This window comes from Calypte anna, chromosome 1 (genome assembly GCF_003957555.1).
Source record: "Calypte anna isolate BGI_N300 chromosome 1, bCalAnn1_v1.p, whole genome shotgun sequence".
NCBI lineage: Eukaryota > Metazoa > Chordata > Aves > Apodiformes > Trochilidae > Calypte > Calypte anna.
In genome coordinates this window covers 131,108,772-131,125,096 of record NC_044244.1, presented here as the reverse complement: position 1 = coordinate 131,125,096, position 16,325 = coordinate 131,108,772, and the positions used below count along the sequence as shown (strand labels likewise).

Below are 16,325 nucleotides of genomic sequence, written 5' to 3'. Positions count from 1 at the left end.
ACACCACAATATAATAAATGTCAGGGATATGCGCAGTGCCGAGATCAAATGATCAATCCTTGTCCCCTAGATAATAATTTTAAATTCGCACAGGGGGAGATTGATTTTTTTTTTTAAGCCCTTTATTAATTGCTTCCTCGATTATTATTTCCCCCCTCCTCCTGTGGAGGTGTTAACTCTGGTGCTGGGGGCACCGTTGGATTAATTAAAAGTATTTTTAGTGTTTTAATGTTCTGTTAATTTTTAGAGCAGTCCCACGCTCCCCCGGAAAAGAAACAATGGCCCCTTGCTCCAGCAAGGAGCCTCCTTTGGTTGCGATTCAGAGCAGAGGGTGGCGTGATGATAGGCTCTGATAATCTCAAACTCGAGGCGAGGGAATGAGACGGACGTAAAAAGCCAAACGAGCAGAAAACAAAATTCCACCAAATGCCAAATAACCCTTCGGGTTAAAACACGAGGAGAGGGGATAGAAATAAATAGCCTGGAAGTCACCTCCGCTTGCGGATCAAACGATGCGGAGAGGCGCTAAAAATGCCGGCGCTGTTATCTGGAGATAAATTTCAGGCAGCTATGCAAGAGCACAAAGTAATAATCATTCCGGGAATACAATAAAAATAACAGCAGCCTACCGAGAGCAAGGTGGGAAAATTATTGCCAGCCCTATCTTAAACCCAGCATGATACGTTTCGTTTTGGGTTTTTTTAGGAGAAAAAAAAAAAAAAAAAAAAAAAAAAAAAAAAGGAAAAAAAAAAAAAAAAAAAAAAAGAAAAGAGAACAGACTACTTAATGCTCTGTTTGTCTTTTACAAACTCTGGTGTTAACAAATTACCCCTCTGCTGCACGCAGCAGGGTAGCTCTACATCCAAAGACACATTTTAGATTTTAATTTTCCCAATAGTATCTTCAGACGACATAATAACAGTAAACAAGAAAACAGCCCCTGCAATATTTACACGCACCTGGAGATCCCCCCTACCTATGAATAAACCCCCTCAGCCAAGCAGCTCCCTCCAAATCCTCCAAACACACCGACACGGATCTCCAAGACACCTCACAACTTGTTTAACTGCAGCACACGTCCCCCCTCCGCGCACCCACCCGCCCGCCAGAACAGGCAACACTTTCAAAACAGCATTTTTAGTTCGCTGATTATTTTCACCATTTAATTACGTGAAATTAACTAAATAGCAAAGCAGACAGAATTACCTATGATTACAACAAATGCACAGCTACGGCTTTTTATTCTTTACCTTTCTTTTTATTGAACACTCATTTTCTTTTCCTCTTGACAGCGATACATATAATTGCAGGAGCACAGTTATTTGATTAGCTGTGGGTCCGGTTTTACTCACAGTGTTGCCACGCACAGGATGTCCTTACAATCAATTAATTCTTCCTCGACTTTCATTTCTGCAACCCATTTGCAAAATGCAGATACCTATTTTCATGTTTTCCTCTCCCCCTGCCCCCCTCCCTTTTATTCCTCTCTCTCCCTCTCGCGCTCTCCCCTTCTTTTTCGCTTTTGCCTCTTTGCCTCCCTAAATCAAGGTGCAAAGATGCCAAAGAGTGATGAAATGAAAAGAAAGCCAATTGCTGGACTGAGGTGGGGGAGATAGCTGCTAGGAGTCCGCCTGCGACTATGGAGCAGTCAGTAATTGCTGGAGACAGGGAGAGCTGGGGGTTGGGCTGAGGTAGCCATGTATAAATAGTGTGATCTCAAATTGAAAGGCATAAATAACAGCAGGAGTGATCTAACCCTATACAGCCCATCTTCTACGTGCAAAAACAGGGTGCGGAGGACGGCCACATCTCCGACTGAAAACAAGTGGATCTCTGTGGATAAGATCACCGGGGCAGCCATGGAAGAACTTACGGCTTTTGTATCCAAATCTTTTGACCAGAAAAGCAAAGAGAGCAGCAGCGGCAGTGGCAGCAGCAACAAGAAGGAGACGATCACGTACAGGGAAGTTTTGGAGAGTGGGTTGGCTCGCTCGAGGGAGCTTGGAAACTCTGACTCTAACCTGCAGGACATGACAGAGAGCAGCAACCATTGCCCGGTGCATCTTTTCAAAGACCACGTAGAGAGCGACAAGGACAAACTGAAGGAGTTCAGCACGGGCAGGACGGCGGAAGGTAAGAGTGGGGCTGGGCGCCCTCCCCCCGGAGCCCCTCGCAAGCAGCCCCGGCCCCCTCCTCGGCCGCCCCCGGCTCTTCGCAGCGGGGTCTAGCCGGACACCGCTGCCGCAGCCCCGGCGGTGCGAGCAGGCTCGCCTCCCGCATCCTGCCTCCCTCCTCCGGTCGCCTCCCTCCCTCCCGCAGCGGCGGGAACACACGTTTAGAGACACATACGCCTGCATGCATAACCTGAACGTAGCCTTGAAAAATAAGTCTCAACTTTGGTCCTCCCACACCCCCACACACAACCGCCAGACTCCGTTCACATCCGAAATCGATCCGGTGCATTAGGCGTTCGCTCGCCCGGGGGAAGGAGGCAGCGCAGGACGTCAGACATTTTTGTCTATCTGTGTGTTTTTGTACGAGGAAACCTTGTCCGGGGAGTTGTAATGCCTGGGAAGACCTGTTCTTCCTGCTTCCGGGCCGTCAGGATGCTGCTGCTTCTTCTGGGAGAAAGCTGGATGTGGAGAGGGCTCTCCCTGCACATTTTGCCTCGTATCAGTCAGGCTGTCCTAGTCACAGGCTCCGGCCAGCGCGGAGAAGGTGTAGAGAAGCCTGGCTATAGGGAGAGCTGCCCGGGCCCGGGTGAGACGGAGCAATCTGCAGAGGGAGGCAGTGACCGGCCCTGCCTCTCGATCCCTCGGTCCCCTGCATGTCCTTCTCACCTGGGCCAGGGCAGCATCGAGTCCCCTCGGGGTGTGGGGATCTCTGGCAGAGGGGTAAAAAACTAAAATTTAAAATATTTTTTTTAAAACAGAGCAAGCTAAAAATGCCCCACAGGCTCGCAGGGGAAAGAGAGAATAAAAAGGGCGGGGGGATTAGAAAGTTGAGAAAGTGTCTCTAGGCAAGTTAGACAGGTGGACCTGCCTGGGGAGCTACTGACTAGCTTGGGGTAATAAAAAACGGTTAATAGGTTGGGGAACAACAACCAGCCTTTCAGCTGTTTCCTAACACTTGATCTTGTTTAATATAACATTGGGCGAAAGGCAATTTAATTTACAGCCCAAACGCTTATTTAATATCCTCCTCTCTTCCACCCCCTCCGCAAACAGAAGGATGGGGTATAATCGGGTACCCGTATTTCTGCACAAGCCAGTCCCTCTCAGCACTGCTGATTTTCCTTCTCTGGCAGAGAGATCGCAAACCGAAAGGATACAGTTTAGAGGAATCATAGATGATTTTTAAAAATGAAAGCAAGGCGTGCTTCAGGAAAAAAAAAATCTTGAAAAAAGATAGTGCGAACGAACCCAACAAACAAACAAACAAACAAACAAGAAAAAAAAGAAACAAACAAAGGAAAATAACCACAACAAAGCAGAACTTAACAAATATCTCTACTACTCCCCTTTCTCCCAGTGTATCGAAATTCTGGTTTGTATGTTTAGCTAATCTAATCTATGGAGACGGGCTGGGGGTGGGGATGGAAGGGAGGAGTTGGAAAGAGCTGAGATGCTTCTGACAGTTTAAACCCATGCCAGGTTTCAGTCTAATTTCAACTGATTCCGGTGTGTGATTTCAGTCCCACCGATATGCTAGTTAATATTTTATACCTATCACAGACACGCTGTCGTCTCGGATCTCCTAAAGGAGACAGAGCTTTTGAACGCCCCTCATTCTCCCTAGGCATTTACTGCGTTAGCACCCTAGTCATTTTCTAAGGGTTTCCCTTATAGCAGAAATGAGAAAAAAACGCCGTTAAAATAAACCAGTGAACACCCCCTTCGGAGGCCAGAGCCTTTCCAAAGTTTTATGCATCCGATACCTAGCCCGGAATCGATGACTGGGAGCCCGGATAAACTATTAAGGCCAGGGACAGTTTTCATTTTGGAAATGAAAACGACCATTTCGTCTCGGTTCCTCGTCTTGCTTAAGCACATATACAGTTCCGGACTTTTCATTAAGTTCAATTAACTCACAATTTGCAGTTAGTAATTTGCATTTTGGGATGCCCTTAAGTATGTAGGATAATATATATATATATACATATATATATGCGAAAAAATTTTGTGTCTATGCATATGTATGTATATATAGAGTACGTGTGCATTTTTTGAGGAAAACCGGATATATATAATTCGGAACCATCTGCATGTAGCTCGCCCCCAGCCCCCCGCACGACCCAGGATGTGAAGCAGGACAAAGGAGGCAGCCGGGGTCGGCTCTCTCCAGGACTCCACCGGTGCCGGGGAACTCCGAGCAACCGGTTCAGTCTCTAGAGGTGTCCCAGCCTCCAGCATCTCTCTTTTCGTTAGCTAGATTGAAAAGAGGGTCGATGCTTTAAGCCGCCTGACATTAAGGAGGAGAAGGAAAAAAAAAAACCCAACAAAAGACCCCCAGGAAAATAAAAGGCAACAGTTTTTCTCTACTGCTTCTCTCTGCTCGGGACAAACGTGAACAGCGGCAGCCTTCGGTCGCAAGCTTGTTCTGAGCCCTCTTGGGTTCCATGAGTGCTGGGGGAGGGGGAGTCTGCTGTTTTGGAGGGTCTGGGGGACAGTTATAGTCCTTAAGTCCGCTCCCGCATATCTGGTAGTGCAGGCCCGAGCGCCCAGGAGTTTTCACCCTCCGGCTGGTCTTTTGGGCGAATGAAGGGTGAGAAGAGGGAAAAGAACGGGTAGTCTCAGTCTCAGGCCCATGGCAAGTTTGTTTTTTACGAGGCAAATATTTTCAGCGTGGTTTCACCACGACAGCGGTGAGGAGCTTCTCCCATAACCTTCTTTACTTTGGGAGAAAAAGGCTACGGAGAAGCCCCCTTCCCCCTCCTCTTCCCACGATCTGGAGTTATCAGGGAGCTGGTGGTTTTCCTACTAACCCCTTCACCGAGCTGCCCGTTCCAATGGGCTTCGCGGCTTCCCCCTCACCCTGAAAAGGAAAGAAAATAAAACTAGATTTATGCATATAATTTTTCTGATGGGGCCATTACCCAGGCAAGGCAATGAGACTCTTTCCCTCCCTCCCGCCGGCAGACGAGCTGTCTACTGACCGGTGCCGAGCTGGCAGCGGGCTCGGCCCGACCCGGTGGCCCCCGGCCCCACTCGCACCTCTGGCCCGCCGGGGCCGGCCTGAGGACCTTCCTCCCACCCTTTGATTGCCCACACAAGTTGCTCTGAGTTTGGGGACGAAGAGAGGGGAGGGGGGAAGCCCCCCTTGTGATGCGGAGAGAAACTTCGGAGAGGTGCTAGAGGCTCAGTGTCATTTTTCCCTTCCCCCTTCCGGCAGGGATCTACGAGTGCAAAGAGAAGAGGGAAGATGTGAAGTCAGAAGATGAAGATGGACAGACCAAGCTCAAACAAAGAAGAAGCAGAACGAATTTCACACTAGAGCAGCTGAATGAGCTGGAAAGACTTTTTGATGAGACTCACTATCCGGATGCCTTCATGAGGGAGGAACTAAGCCAGAGGCTGGGACTGTCTGAAGCTAGGGTTCAGGTAAGAGAAAGGCTCTGTTCCTGGAAACGTCCTCACCTCACTTTCTAACTGCTAGAGGATCCTAGCACAGTGCCCCGTTTCATCCAAAGCGGGGAGGTGAAGGCAGAGACGACATGTGTGATGGGGAAGCTGTTTGCAACTCAGCTGTACCTGTCCTGTCAGAAAAGTAATTCTGCTTTGGGAGTATCTGCCTTGCATTTCCTAGGGAGGCTGTTTAATATTTTTAAAATTATTATTGTTTCTCTTTTTTTTTTGACAGTGGGGGGGTGAGGAAGGAAGGGGTAGTGGGGTGGCGATAGTGTTGACAGGTCTCTAATAACTTAGCATCTCTTTTTTTGTGGTTTTTTTTTTTTTTTAATTATTGCATTTTTCCTTGCAAACGTGCCATTAGCTCTCCTTTAATCCTCATTTTCTTCTCCTTCGTTCTTTTATGGGGCCGTTACGGATTAAAAAAAAAAAAAAAAAGCAGCCCAGAAAACAAATGGCATGAATAAGAGTAGACGGTTCGGGTGCTGAGGGACAGGATTAGCCAGTGCCGGGGGAAAGGTGCCCGCTCTGATTCGTGCAGCAAGCGTATGAATGCATGGCACCCCATCTGGTGGAGTCTCCTCCAGTCCCTCCCATCCCGCTTCAGATACAGCTAAAGACCAATTAGCCTTCGAAACCTTGAAAATGGGTCCGGGTTGCTGCAGTTCTGCGGCCAGCAGAGCCGTCTGTTTGGGTGGTTTCAAATCGATTATTTTAAAATTTGATTTTCGGTTTGATGCAGGGAAAAAACATCACCAGCCCTCCCTTGAGCCAACTAGGGAATGCCTCTCCAAAACAGATGTCGTGCATACAAAAAAAAAAAAAAAAAAAAAAAAAAAAAAAAAAAAAATCACCCCTTCCCACTCCCCCGCCCCCACTCCTCCCCGATATAATTAAGATCAACCTGTGGCTTTCCGAGCACGCCTAGAGCAGGAGAAACCTGAAGGAAATCCCTTCTTGGGTTATAATTCTGTGCTTGGCCTAGCAGACCCAAATCAAACCAAATCAAGAATAAAAAGTCACCAAGCCACCGCCTTCACTGATTAGAACTTCTTTACACCCTGGAGATAAGAGATGCGCATGCATAATGTATATCCGTCTATACATGCGTGGGGCTGTATGCACATATGTGCGGGTGTGGCTATGTGGGCATAGGTGGATATCTCCGTGCCTATCCCCAGAGATAGAGCACAGCGGGAAGGCAAGAAATATAACCCCGAGAGTGGAGCCAGGGGTGGGCTTGTCCCCCTCCTGAGCTTGTCCGTCCCCCCACTTCCTCCATGCCCCAGGCGGGGGGCAGACGGGCTGGGACTCCGCTCCTCCCGCACACTCTCAGCCAACCTTTGCCTGGGTGAGCCGCTACCTCGTTTTAAAAACCTGCCTCTGAAGGCATTTGCCGAAATAAATAGAGTTACACAGAGTAGCTAGGTTGTTTTATTCCCCTTTCCCACCTTTTTATTTTATTTTATTTTATTTTTTTTCTGCTAAGGCTCTCCCCCCCAGCTTGTGCCTCTCTCAGTATAAGTCAAGCTGGGCGAGGGATAGTGTCGGGCTCATGCCTTAGGAAGGGAGGTTTGCAGGGGTTCTATTGCAGGGGTTCAGAGTGCTGCTGGCCTACTTTCTCCTAGAAGATTGATCTAACCACACCATATAAATTAATGAAAAGATTAAACTTTTGCTGAAGGGGACATCAACTCTTATGTCATCTTCCCAGATCTTCTTACTTGGGCTCTGTAATATCTTTCCACAGCCTTGATGTACTGTTTCTATAAAAATAAATTACTTGTAATTGAATTCTGCACTCTTTCTTTCAAGTACTTTATTACTGAGCAGCACCTTAACAGGATGTTCATAGTCACAGGAAAATTGGTGCTTCAAGTGCTTACAGATCTTAAAAAAGAAAAGAAAAAAAAAGAAAAAAAAAAAAAAAAAAAAAAAAAAAAAAAAAAAAAAAAAAAAAAAAGAGAGAGAGAAAAGTGATACTGATCCAAGCAGAGATTATGAGACAGATTTTAAAAAATAATAAATTTAATCATTTTACAAAAGAGGTTTGCGTGGATGAAAAGAAAACTAGAAATGAAAGAAATATCAAGGATATATCATGGATAACTAATTAGAAAATAATCAGAAACCTTGATACACAACAAGAAATGGGAGCAGAAAAAAATAGAACAGGGAAAACGGAAAGTTGGGTTTTTTCCCCAGTATTTTCAGAATTGTTCCTCTCTGAACTGCTTGTCCCTTGCTGTTAAAGGATATAGTTTCAATTTAGTGTGGAAATTTGCTGTAAATAAATTGAAGCTCCTATGGTAGCTAGTCCTTATTAACCTTTTATTTTTAGTGTTGTACTGGAAACTCATATCACCCAGCTGTCAGGGTTATAATTGAAAGTTATGAGACCATAGTGAGGAGCAGGCAGTAATTCAATTACAACAAATATCTTTGGGTTTATGGTGCAGGGCTAAATTAAATGTCATTATTCACTGTCTCTAATGGAAATCAAAAGGAAATCAGATTAGAGCATTTGTGAAAGAAATCACTGAGTGATCCTTAATGAAGAAATAACTGTCTAAAACAGTGTACTGTGCTTTACTTAGCATATTCATGACTAATTGGAATTGATCGTGAATCACACCAAGCCTGATTTATTATCGCTTAACGTAGTGGCTAATTCATCACTTTTATTCCTCATAACCTTATTTTTTCATAGCTAAAGGGAAAGGGCACTTCGTTTTCCAGATTTAAATATAATTTCCGTTTGAAAGATGTTCTGATTTGCAAGAGAAGTTGTTTAAACGCTGCTTAAATTCCTCTTGACAATTTATACTCCTTTGGGGGGGGGGAGGAGAAGAAGGGGGAGGGCTTGGAGAGCACATATAGGGAGATTTCCTGCTAGGATTTACAACCAAAAAAAAAAAAAAAAAGTATTATTGTCGCTACAACACGATAATATTTTGCAGGCATATATATATGTATATATATATATATATAATATAAATCTCTAAAGGCCCGGTTAAAAGGAGAAGCGTTGCATGTTAATATTTGCCTATTGCTCGTAGGGAACACCAGGCTTGTGCCATGCTGGGCATTTCGGGGCAGGGAGGGAGCAGCGCTGCCCGGTCAGCGGGGGAAGGGCTGCGCTAGCAACCAGCCGGCGGGGAGCAGGGAGTGAGTGGGCAACGGGAGCGATCGGTCGGTTGTCTGTTTGTCTGTCTGTCGGTCAGTCTATCGGTCGGTCAGTCCGCAGCCGCAGTGCCCCACAGCCGCCCGCCCGCCCACCCGCGGCGCGCTCCTTCCCGGTCACCCCGGGAAGAAAAAATTGTGCTCCAAAGTAGAGAAGGCCAATTCCTACTTAAGAAAATCACCGAGGTACCCAAGGTAATTAATGCCTTTGGAAGCCTTTCTTTGCACTAATTACTCCGTTTTAAATGACCATCATTAAGGCAATTGAAGAAAGCTTGAAGGGAAAATTTGATGTAGGAAGTGCAGTTAGTATTAATTAACCGTATGATCTCTTGGCAAGTGCAAGAGCATCAAAGGTTGTAGGTGTTTACTTAGCTACAAGATTTTTATCAGAGGTGAAAATCAATGCTTGTCCAAGTTCGGTAGGTTTTGGTGTCTGCAAAACATTTTGGTCCGTGCCTCTTGATGATGCTTGAGCTAAGCCAAGCACCTGGGAAGGGGAGAAGAAGTAATGAAGGTCTGAAATGCTCCTGTAGAAGAGGCAGGGCAGGCGCAGTGGCAAGTCCAAATTCGCGAGTTGGAATTAGAGCAGGATTATTGGATTACAGGCATTTCTTGGGTAGGGGCAAGAGCACTTCTTTACATCCTAGCCTGAAAATATGTTGCTCTTGTCTGTTCAGAAGTCTACAGAACCGGGTGTTGTTTCTTTTAACCATGGGGGATAAGGGAAATAATTCAGACGCTTTTGCAAGTTCAATATCTCGTATCTTCTCTGAGGTTTTCATGGTTTCTAAGCCCAGCTCGGGGGAGGCCAGACGGACCGGTGGTTTAGGGGCCTGGGGTTTGACCTGGCCCACGCTGACTGTTCTCGGGATGTTGAGTTGTGACTTGGAAAAATAGAGAGGGTCTCATCTGACCTGCCTGTGGGCTTATTTTAAGTGCTTGTGGAAGCGGCCTCTAGCTCCAGACGGCTGGCACAAGGACCGTCCCTGCCGTCTCGGGGGGACAGAGCGGCCTCGGAGACTCGGGACCAAGTGGTCGGCTCCCGGTGTCCCCGGTTGCGAGGACGTCTTATGATGTCCTAGAGCAGCTCTTGTTGGGAAACCACAGGACATCATCTCTGCTCACCCCCGCACAGTCAGCGCCCGACACCCATAGAGGGGCTCATTCCACCTGGGGCTGAGCTCTCTCCTCCTCGCTGTTCCAGAGGAGAGACTTCAGCAAAGTTCTTAGACTCATAGGGTCGTTTTGGCTCCACAAGACTTCTAAGAGAATCAAGTGCTATTTGTGATAACCCCCTCGTCTCTCTTATCCATCCCTAGGCCCTGGGACAATCTTCTCTTGGTAAATGCCTAGTCTACCTCCATTTTTGTAGTGGCTTTTGTTGTTGTTTTGTTTGCCTTTTCTTTTCACAGGTGTGGTTCCAGAACAGGAGAGCAAAGTGCCGAAAGCAGGAAAACCAGATGCACAAAGGTGGGTAAGAGGTACAGGCCAAGCGGGGATGCGGTGGGGCAAGGAGGGTGGCGGCCTCAGAGATCCCGAGCCACCTTCGTCTCTCACCCGGCCCTGTTTCTCCCCGCAGGTGTGATCCTGGGAACCGCCAGCCATTTAGACGCCTGCAGAGTGGCCCCCTATGTGAATATGGGAGCCTTGAGGATGCCTTTCCAACAGGTAGTTAGCTTCGGTTTTATTTCCCTTTCCCTCGGCCAGCTCCGAGCCCCGTTCGTTCGCACGGGAGGAAGCCGGACACGTTTACAAGTGCCATTTATATAGAAGTTGGCACATATTAAAAACAGGCAGTAAAACTTCGGGAAGGAGCCCCCGCCCGGCTGGCGAGAGCTCAGAGTCCCTCGCACCCAGGGAGGGGGCCGAGCGGGGGGGTCCCACGGCCCCGGGAGGTGCAGCCGGTGTTATGCTCCCCCCCGCCGCCGTGGGATGGGCCCGCACACGGCTCCGCGGCCGCCGGCAGACGTGGCGACGGCTTCCTGGGGACGCAGCGCCTTCCTGGGGCTTGAAGGGCCGGGGGCACCTTGATAAGTCCCCTCGCAGCCAACGGGGACCGAGGCAGGAACAGAACGTAGGGCCCAGGTCCTTCTCTTCGAGTAGCGCAGCCCTCCGAGGAAAACCGGGATGAGGGGAATGAAATGCCGTCCCGCTTCCAGCCATCCCTCTCCGCTGCTTGTAAACTCCCCCCCCCCCCCCCAACTTTTTTTTTTTTTTTTTTTTTGTCGATTAATCGGGGAATCGATTTTTCCCAGCCCAAAGGGACCCTCCACCACCTTCTCCGTCTCAGAGACACGTGGAGCTGACAGATTAATTGTATCGATTTTTAAAAGACATATTTGGACCAAAATAATTAAATACATAAATAAACTCTCTCCTGCCCCCTCCCCCAACCCCGAACCTACTCGGAGCTGAAATCTCTCAGTCAACCCACCGTGTGTTTGTGTAGATGGAGAAAGCTCCAAAGCAAACACCAACCCGGTATAGAAAGGAACGGTGGCCAAAGAGATTTTCGCAATGTATAAACAAACATCCCTGGAAAAAAGAATAAATAAATAAATATAATTAGCTATTTAGCACTTGTTGGCGCCCGTGCGTTGGGCCCCATTAAAAAAAAAATTATTTTTTTTCTTTTTTAGCATTTTTTTTAATATGAGGAGGGCTTAGTGCACCTCAAGCGAAGTGCGGCGCGGAGATTTGCTGCTCTGTGCGCCCTCTTCCCGCGCACGGGGTGGGCTCTGCTAACAAGTTACTCTTTCAGTCCTTCGGGAAGAGTCAAGGCAGTTTTGGGGTGGGCTGTTAGGTGAGGGGATGTGCACGGAGGTGTGTGCAACGCCGTGAGTGACGCTGTGTCTCTCTGTCTGTCTGTCTATCCGTCCGTCTGTCTGTCCGTCCGTCCGCTCAGGTCCAGGCGCAGCTGCAGCTGGAGGGCGTGGCCCACGCACATCCGCACCTGCATCCACACCTGGCGGCCCACGCTCCCTATCTGATGTTCCCGCCACCGCCCTTCGGGCTGCCCATCGCCTCCCTGGCTGAGTCCGCCTCCGCCGCCGCCGTGGTGGCCGCCGCCGCCAAGAGCAACAGCAAGAACTCCAGCATCGCCGACCTGCGGCTCAAAGCCCGCAAGCACGCCGAGGCTCTGGGGCTCTGACAGGCTTCGCCTCGCTCCATCCCCCCGCTTCCTCCCCCTGCACCCTTTTCCCCTCGCCCTGGGTGTCCGCGGCGGGCATGCGTGTGACCCGCACGGGCCATCGCTCTGCCACCCACTCTGGCTCCTTCTCCTTATCTCCGGCCGGAAGGAGAGCAAGCGGGCGCTCCGGGCCGCCCTGCCGCCTCCTTCTCTCATTTTTGTTATTTCTTTTGTTCCTTTGTTTGTTTGGTTTTTTTTTTTTTTTTTTTTTTTTTTTTTTTTTTGTTTTTGTTTTTTTTTGTTTTTGTTTTTGTTTTTGTTCGCTTCGTTTCAATTTTTATTTTATTATTATATATATATTGTTTTTTAAATTACTGTCCCCTCTCCCAAGGTCTGGGAGCCCTCGGCGGCAGCCTCGCACTCCCCCCCACCCCTCCTGCCCCTTTCCTCGCCCTCTCGCCCCCAAGGGACTCGGCGGCCAGGGAAGCCGGGCGAAGAGGGTGGGGCCCGGCGGCAGTTGGTGGCCGTTGGTGGCCGTTGGTGGCCGTTGTTGCGGTGTGGCACGGTGGGGACCCTCGGCGGGGCGAGGGCGCCCGGCTGCCGCCTGGCGAACGGGCACCCACAGACGGGCGGGCAAGACACACACGGGCACCCCCACCCCGAGTCAGAGACTCTGTGCGGAGGATAAAGCAGGTGGGAGGAAGAGAGAAAGGAAAGTTTAAAAAAAAAACAAAAAAAAAAAATCCACAAAAAAAAGAAAGAATGAAAGAAAGGAAAAAAAAAAAAAAAGGAAACGATCTCTAAATTATGTTAATCTGTGAACATCGGGGACACTTTGGATTTTTTGACCCTGGCAAAAGTGATCGCTCCAGCATAACGTCATCTGCTGCTGTCAGTTTTGCTACCTTGTGCATGTGTCTAACTAAACACGTTTTGAAGATCAGAAATATATTAGAACGAAACTAAACAAAACAAATAGTAATAATAATAAATAATAAATCCTTGGGGCTGGTCTCCATTAAAGATGACATTTCTTTGTTGCCAACAGTATTATTTCACTGCCATGAATCTCTTCCATCACTGAGGAGCTGCTGCTGCAGAACTGGTTTGAATTTAAATGTGGAATTTCAGATCTGAGGCAAGGCAGTTGTTTTTTTTTTTTTTTTCCCTTTTATTTCCTAAAAGAAAAAAGAAAAAAAAAAAGAAAAAAGCAGCAATAACAAAAAATGTCTGTCTCAAATGGCTATGTCCTTTGAAAGGAGAAAAAGAGAGACTAGAATTTACTAATCATTAGTGACAACTTTGAAAGATGGAAACAATAAGAAATGTACCTGTTTTGCCAGAATCACCTGAACTCAGTGAGATGCATTGTGCCATAGAAACAGCTCAATTTTTCTATTTTTTTTTTTTTTTCAAAATGTCTGGATCTTTGAATCAAAATCTCGGTTTCAAGGGTGTAGAAAGATTGACTTATACAACAAAGATGGACATATGGTTTTCAGGCATAATACTGATGCAGCATTAATTTAGTGAAATGCAATTAAGTGCAGTAAAGTGCAATACTGTAAATATTATAGATTAAGAAAAAGATAACCGTTCTTATTCTGTTAATTATCAATACCGCAAGAACCATAACTTAAGTCCTTTATGCTCAGACTGATGCGTTGCAGCTCCTTGCCAAAACACAGTCCGAGTCTTCTATAAATGGATAAAGTTATACATATCAATATGAGAAAAGGCAGATGCCATGATTTCTAGCTGAGTTAATGTGCCATATTTCTGGGATGTAAGCTGAAAAGTTTGTATGACACTTTCACAGTCATTTTAAGTAAAGAAAAAACCCAAGAAAACAACCCAGAGAAGTGTTTTGTAGAGGTGGACGAGTTCAATATTTGGCCATTTTAGTGTTTGCCTGTCATATAGACACCAGGTCTTAAACTCATGCCTGAGAAAAATAACTAATATAGAGCCAGACAGCATGGGGAGAAGGGAAATCCTTTAAGTTATACTACCAGAGTATCTGGGTTTACTGACACCCCTTCCCCCCAGTTTTTACTTTTATGATATTCACTTCTAATTAGCTTCTTGGGTTTTTTTATTATTTTATTTTTGGTGGGGGGAAGAGTGAAAGGTACAGATATTGGTCTTGTTTACATCTAACAAGATAGCAACCTGTTGCCTTTGTTGTCAAGGCCTGTGCTGATGAAAGGTTTTCCTCTCAATAGTACTGTTATTAAGCCTGCTTTTTAGGTCTTGTTTAGCAAGTCATTACTAGTTTTGGCTTTTGCTGATATTTATCAAATCCAAATATTACTTTAGGACAAAAGAATCATGCTGTAGATAAATTTTTAGACATCTTTTTTGTTTCTCCTTCAAGTTTTGGCATTTTCTAGCAAGCAAAATTTATGGAATGTCAAGGTTTTGCTGTTTCCCTTCTATTAATTACATGAGAAGTAATTATATTTTGGATTACCTAGAGCTGATAAATGTTACCTGCCTTTTCTACCTCTCTGTGAAAGGCCAAGGACCTTTTTAAAGCAAGGCCAAAATACTGAAGCAGTGTTACTTGTTGAGAAGTATGGACAGAAATCTCAGGCAATTACACAATTTTTTTATTGAAACAAAACATTACCTAGAAGGTAAAATGTTATTCATGATGTTGTATGAATTTCTGGATAAAATAAGGAATACCTGAAGTGTTTCCAGCACTTCTAAGATGCAGATCCGAAAAATAACAAGCATTACTACAGTGATGCTGTAGGCTATAACAAGTAACCTGTTGTTCTGGAGACCCACAGCTGTAGAAGGAGAATTTGACACAGTGTTGAAGACTGAAGGCATAGAGCTTTTGACTGAATGGGGATTGCTTGCTATCTGTACCTGTCATCTAATTACAACCTTTTCAAGTCCCATTTGAGAGTTTAAGAGAGGCTTACCTGGGTTATTTTTAAGTCCTATACTGGACTTTTGCAAAAGAGTGATTTTCAGCCTGAAACTGTTCCACAGAATGAGGTCAGCTGAAGCTGTAGGTGTGGGATCTGAATTCTCTCAGAATTCTTCCAAGCGAGGCTGTGAGGTGCTACTGACCAAACAGTGTTCCAGGATGCATGTACAGTATATATCCACCCCATATGGGAAGCAAGAACTTTTTCACTTTTGCTGTTTTACTAGGTAGTAACACAGAAAAAATGACTGTAGATTTCTCTCAGAAATTTTGCTACATGTGGCTTTTCTCTTGTATTTAAAAAATATCAGTAACATGAATACAGTTCCCTGCTAACACGAACAAGGCCGGTAGTGTAACATATGCATCTTTCTAGAATGAAAAATTCTTTAAGTTTCTTCTGTCTGCTTTCACCAGACATCTCAAGGACAGTCTTGCTTTCAATTGCAGAAGGGAAGAAGGTGGCAAGATTTATCAGCTTAGCTTGTTTTGAAGCAGATACCATAGATCAGCCCGGGAAAAGGGGAAGGGTGTTGCTGTGAATCTACCAAGGTGCTTCATGCTGCTCTTGCATTTCATTTAAGCACGAAAGGAAATGAAAAGGTGCACTGCAAAAGGGCTGTGGCTGAAACCGGTTCTGCTTTGCTAATTTCTAGAATGAGGCTGTTGCATCAGCGGTGGTACAAAAGCTTTGCCTTGTTTTGGATGATGCATGCAGGTGGCCTCCTCTTCTTGTCATCCTTACATCGTTGTGAAGAAATGAGGAGTCCTGCCTGGGCTACCATGTACTGGACTGTACTTTTCACTAAATGTAAGTCACCTTGACTACAGTCACCATGTGGAGCTCCAGTGATTCATAGAAGTTGAGAATCTGGACCAAAGCCTCTATTCCATTTCTGTTAACATGTGGTCTTTTTAAAAATTTTATTTATTTTTTTTTCTTTCTTGTGTGTTATTTTTTTATTTTTCCTGAGGAGATTAGATGTTGAAGTTAAGCTAGTCAATGTCCTGAGGTGCTTATTAAAGTTTAAAAATATTGTGATTCTTTTAGATTCTCAGGCATGCAAAGCCTCGTTTATTGTCCACCATCATCCAGCCTGATCTTTGTGTAACCATTCATTTTAGAAGTGTGAGATTTCCAGGATCATCAGAACAGCATCCACTGGGCAGAATTCCCTTGGAGGAGGCCTTCCTTTAGTGTATGCAGATTGCTAAAGAATCTTCCTCAAAAGTTTGGTTCATTATTTGAAAAATAACTTGAATGAATTCCAAATGAATAGTGCTGTTTATAAACAAGTCTATATAAAAGGCTTTATTCGCTACATGGTCTACATTACAATGGAAAAAAACATTCTCTGATTTTTTTGGAACTGTCAAATAAGCTTAAGTACTTCACCCATTTGCATCAAAATAACAAGCTGACTCCATGGTTCATTTT

The 16,325-nt window shown here is 45.8% G+C and overlaps 1 protein-coding gene across 2 annotated transcripts; it reads left to right on the top strand.

The window, feature by feature from the left end:
- The first annotated feature begins 1,833 nt into the window (after positions 1-1,833).
- SHOX (short stature homeobox) lies at positions 1,834-11,969 on the top strand. 2 transcript variants are annotated; one of them, XM_008498096.2, is made up of 5 exons: positions 1,834-2,133; positions 5,392-5,600; positions 10,226-10,283; positions 10,393-10,481; positions 11,719-11,969. In XM_008498096.2, exons 1-5 carry the CDS (start codon positions 1,860-1,862, stop codon positions 11,962-11,964), a joined length of 876 nt encoding a protein of 291 aa, XP_008496318.1. In that variant the 5' UTR covers positions 1,834-1,859; the 3' UTR covers positions 11,965-11,969. The 2 variants fall into 2 exon arrangements, with proteins under 2 accessions (XP_008496318.1, XP_030317573.1); XM_030461713.1 differs by lacking the exon at positions 11,719-11,969 and adding an exon at positions 11,069-11,119.
- Positions 11,970-16,325: the final 4,356 nt, after the last annotated feature.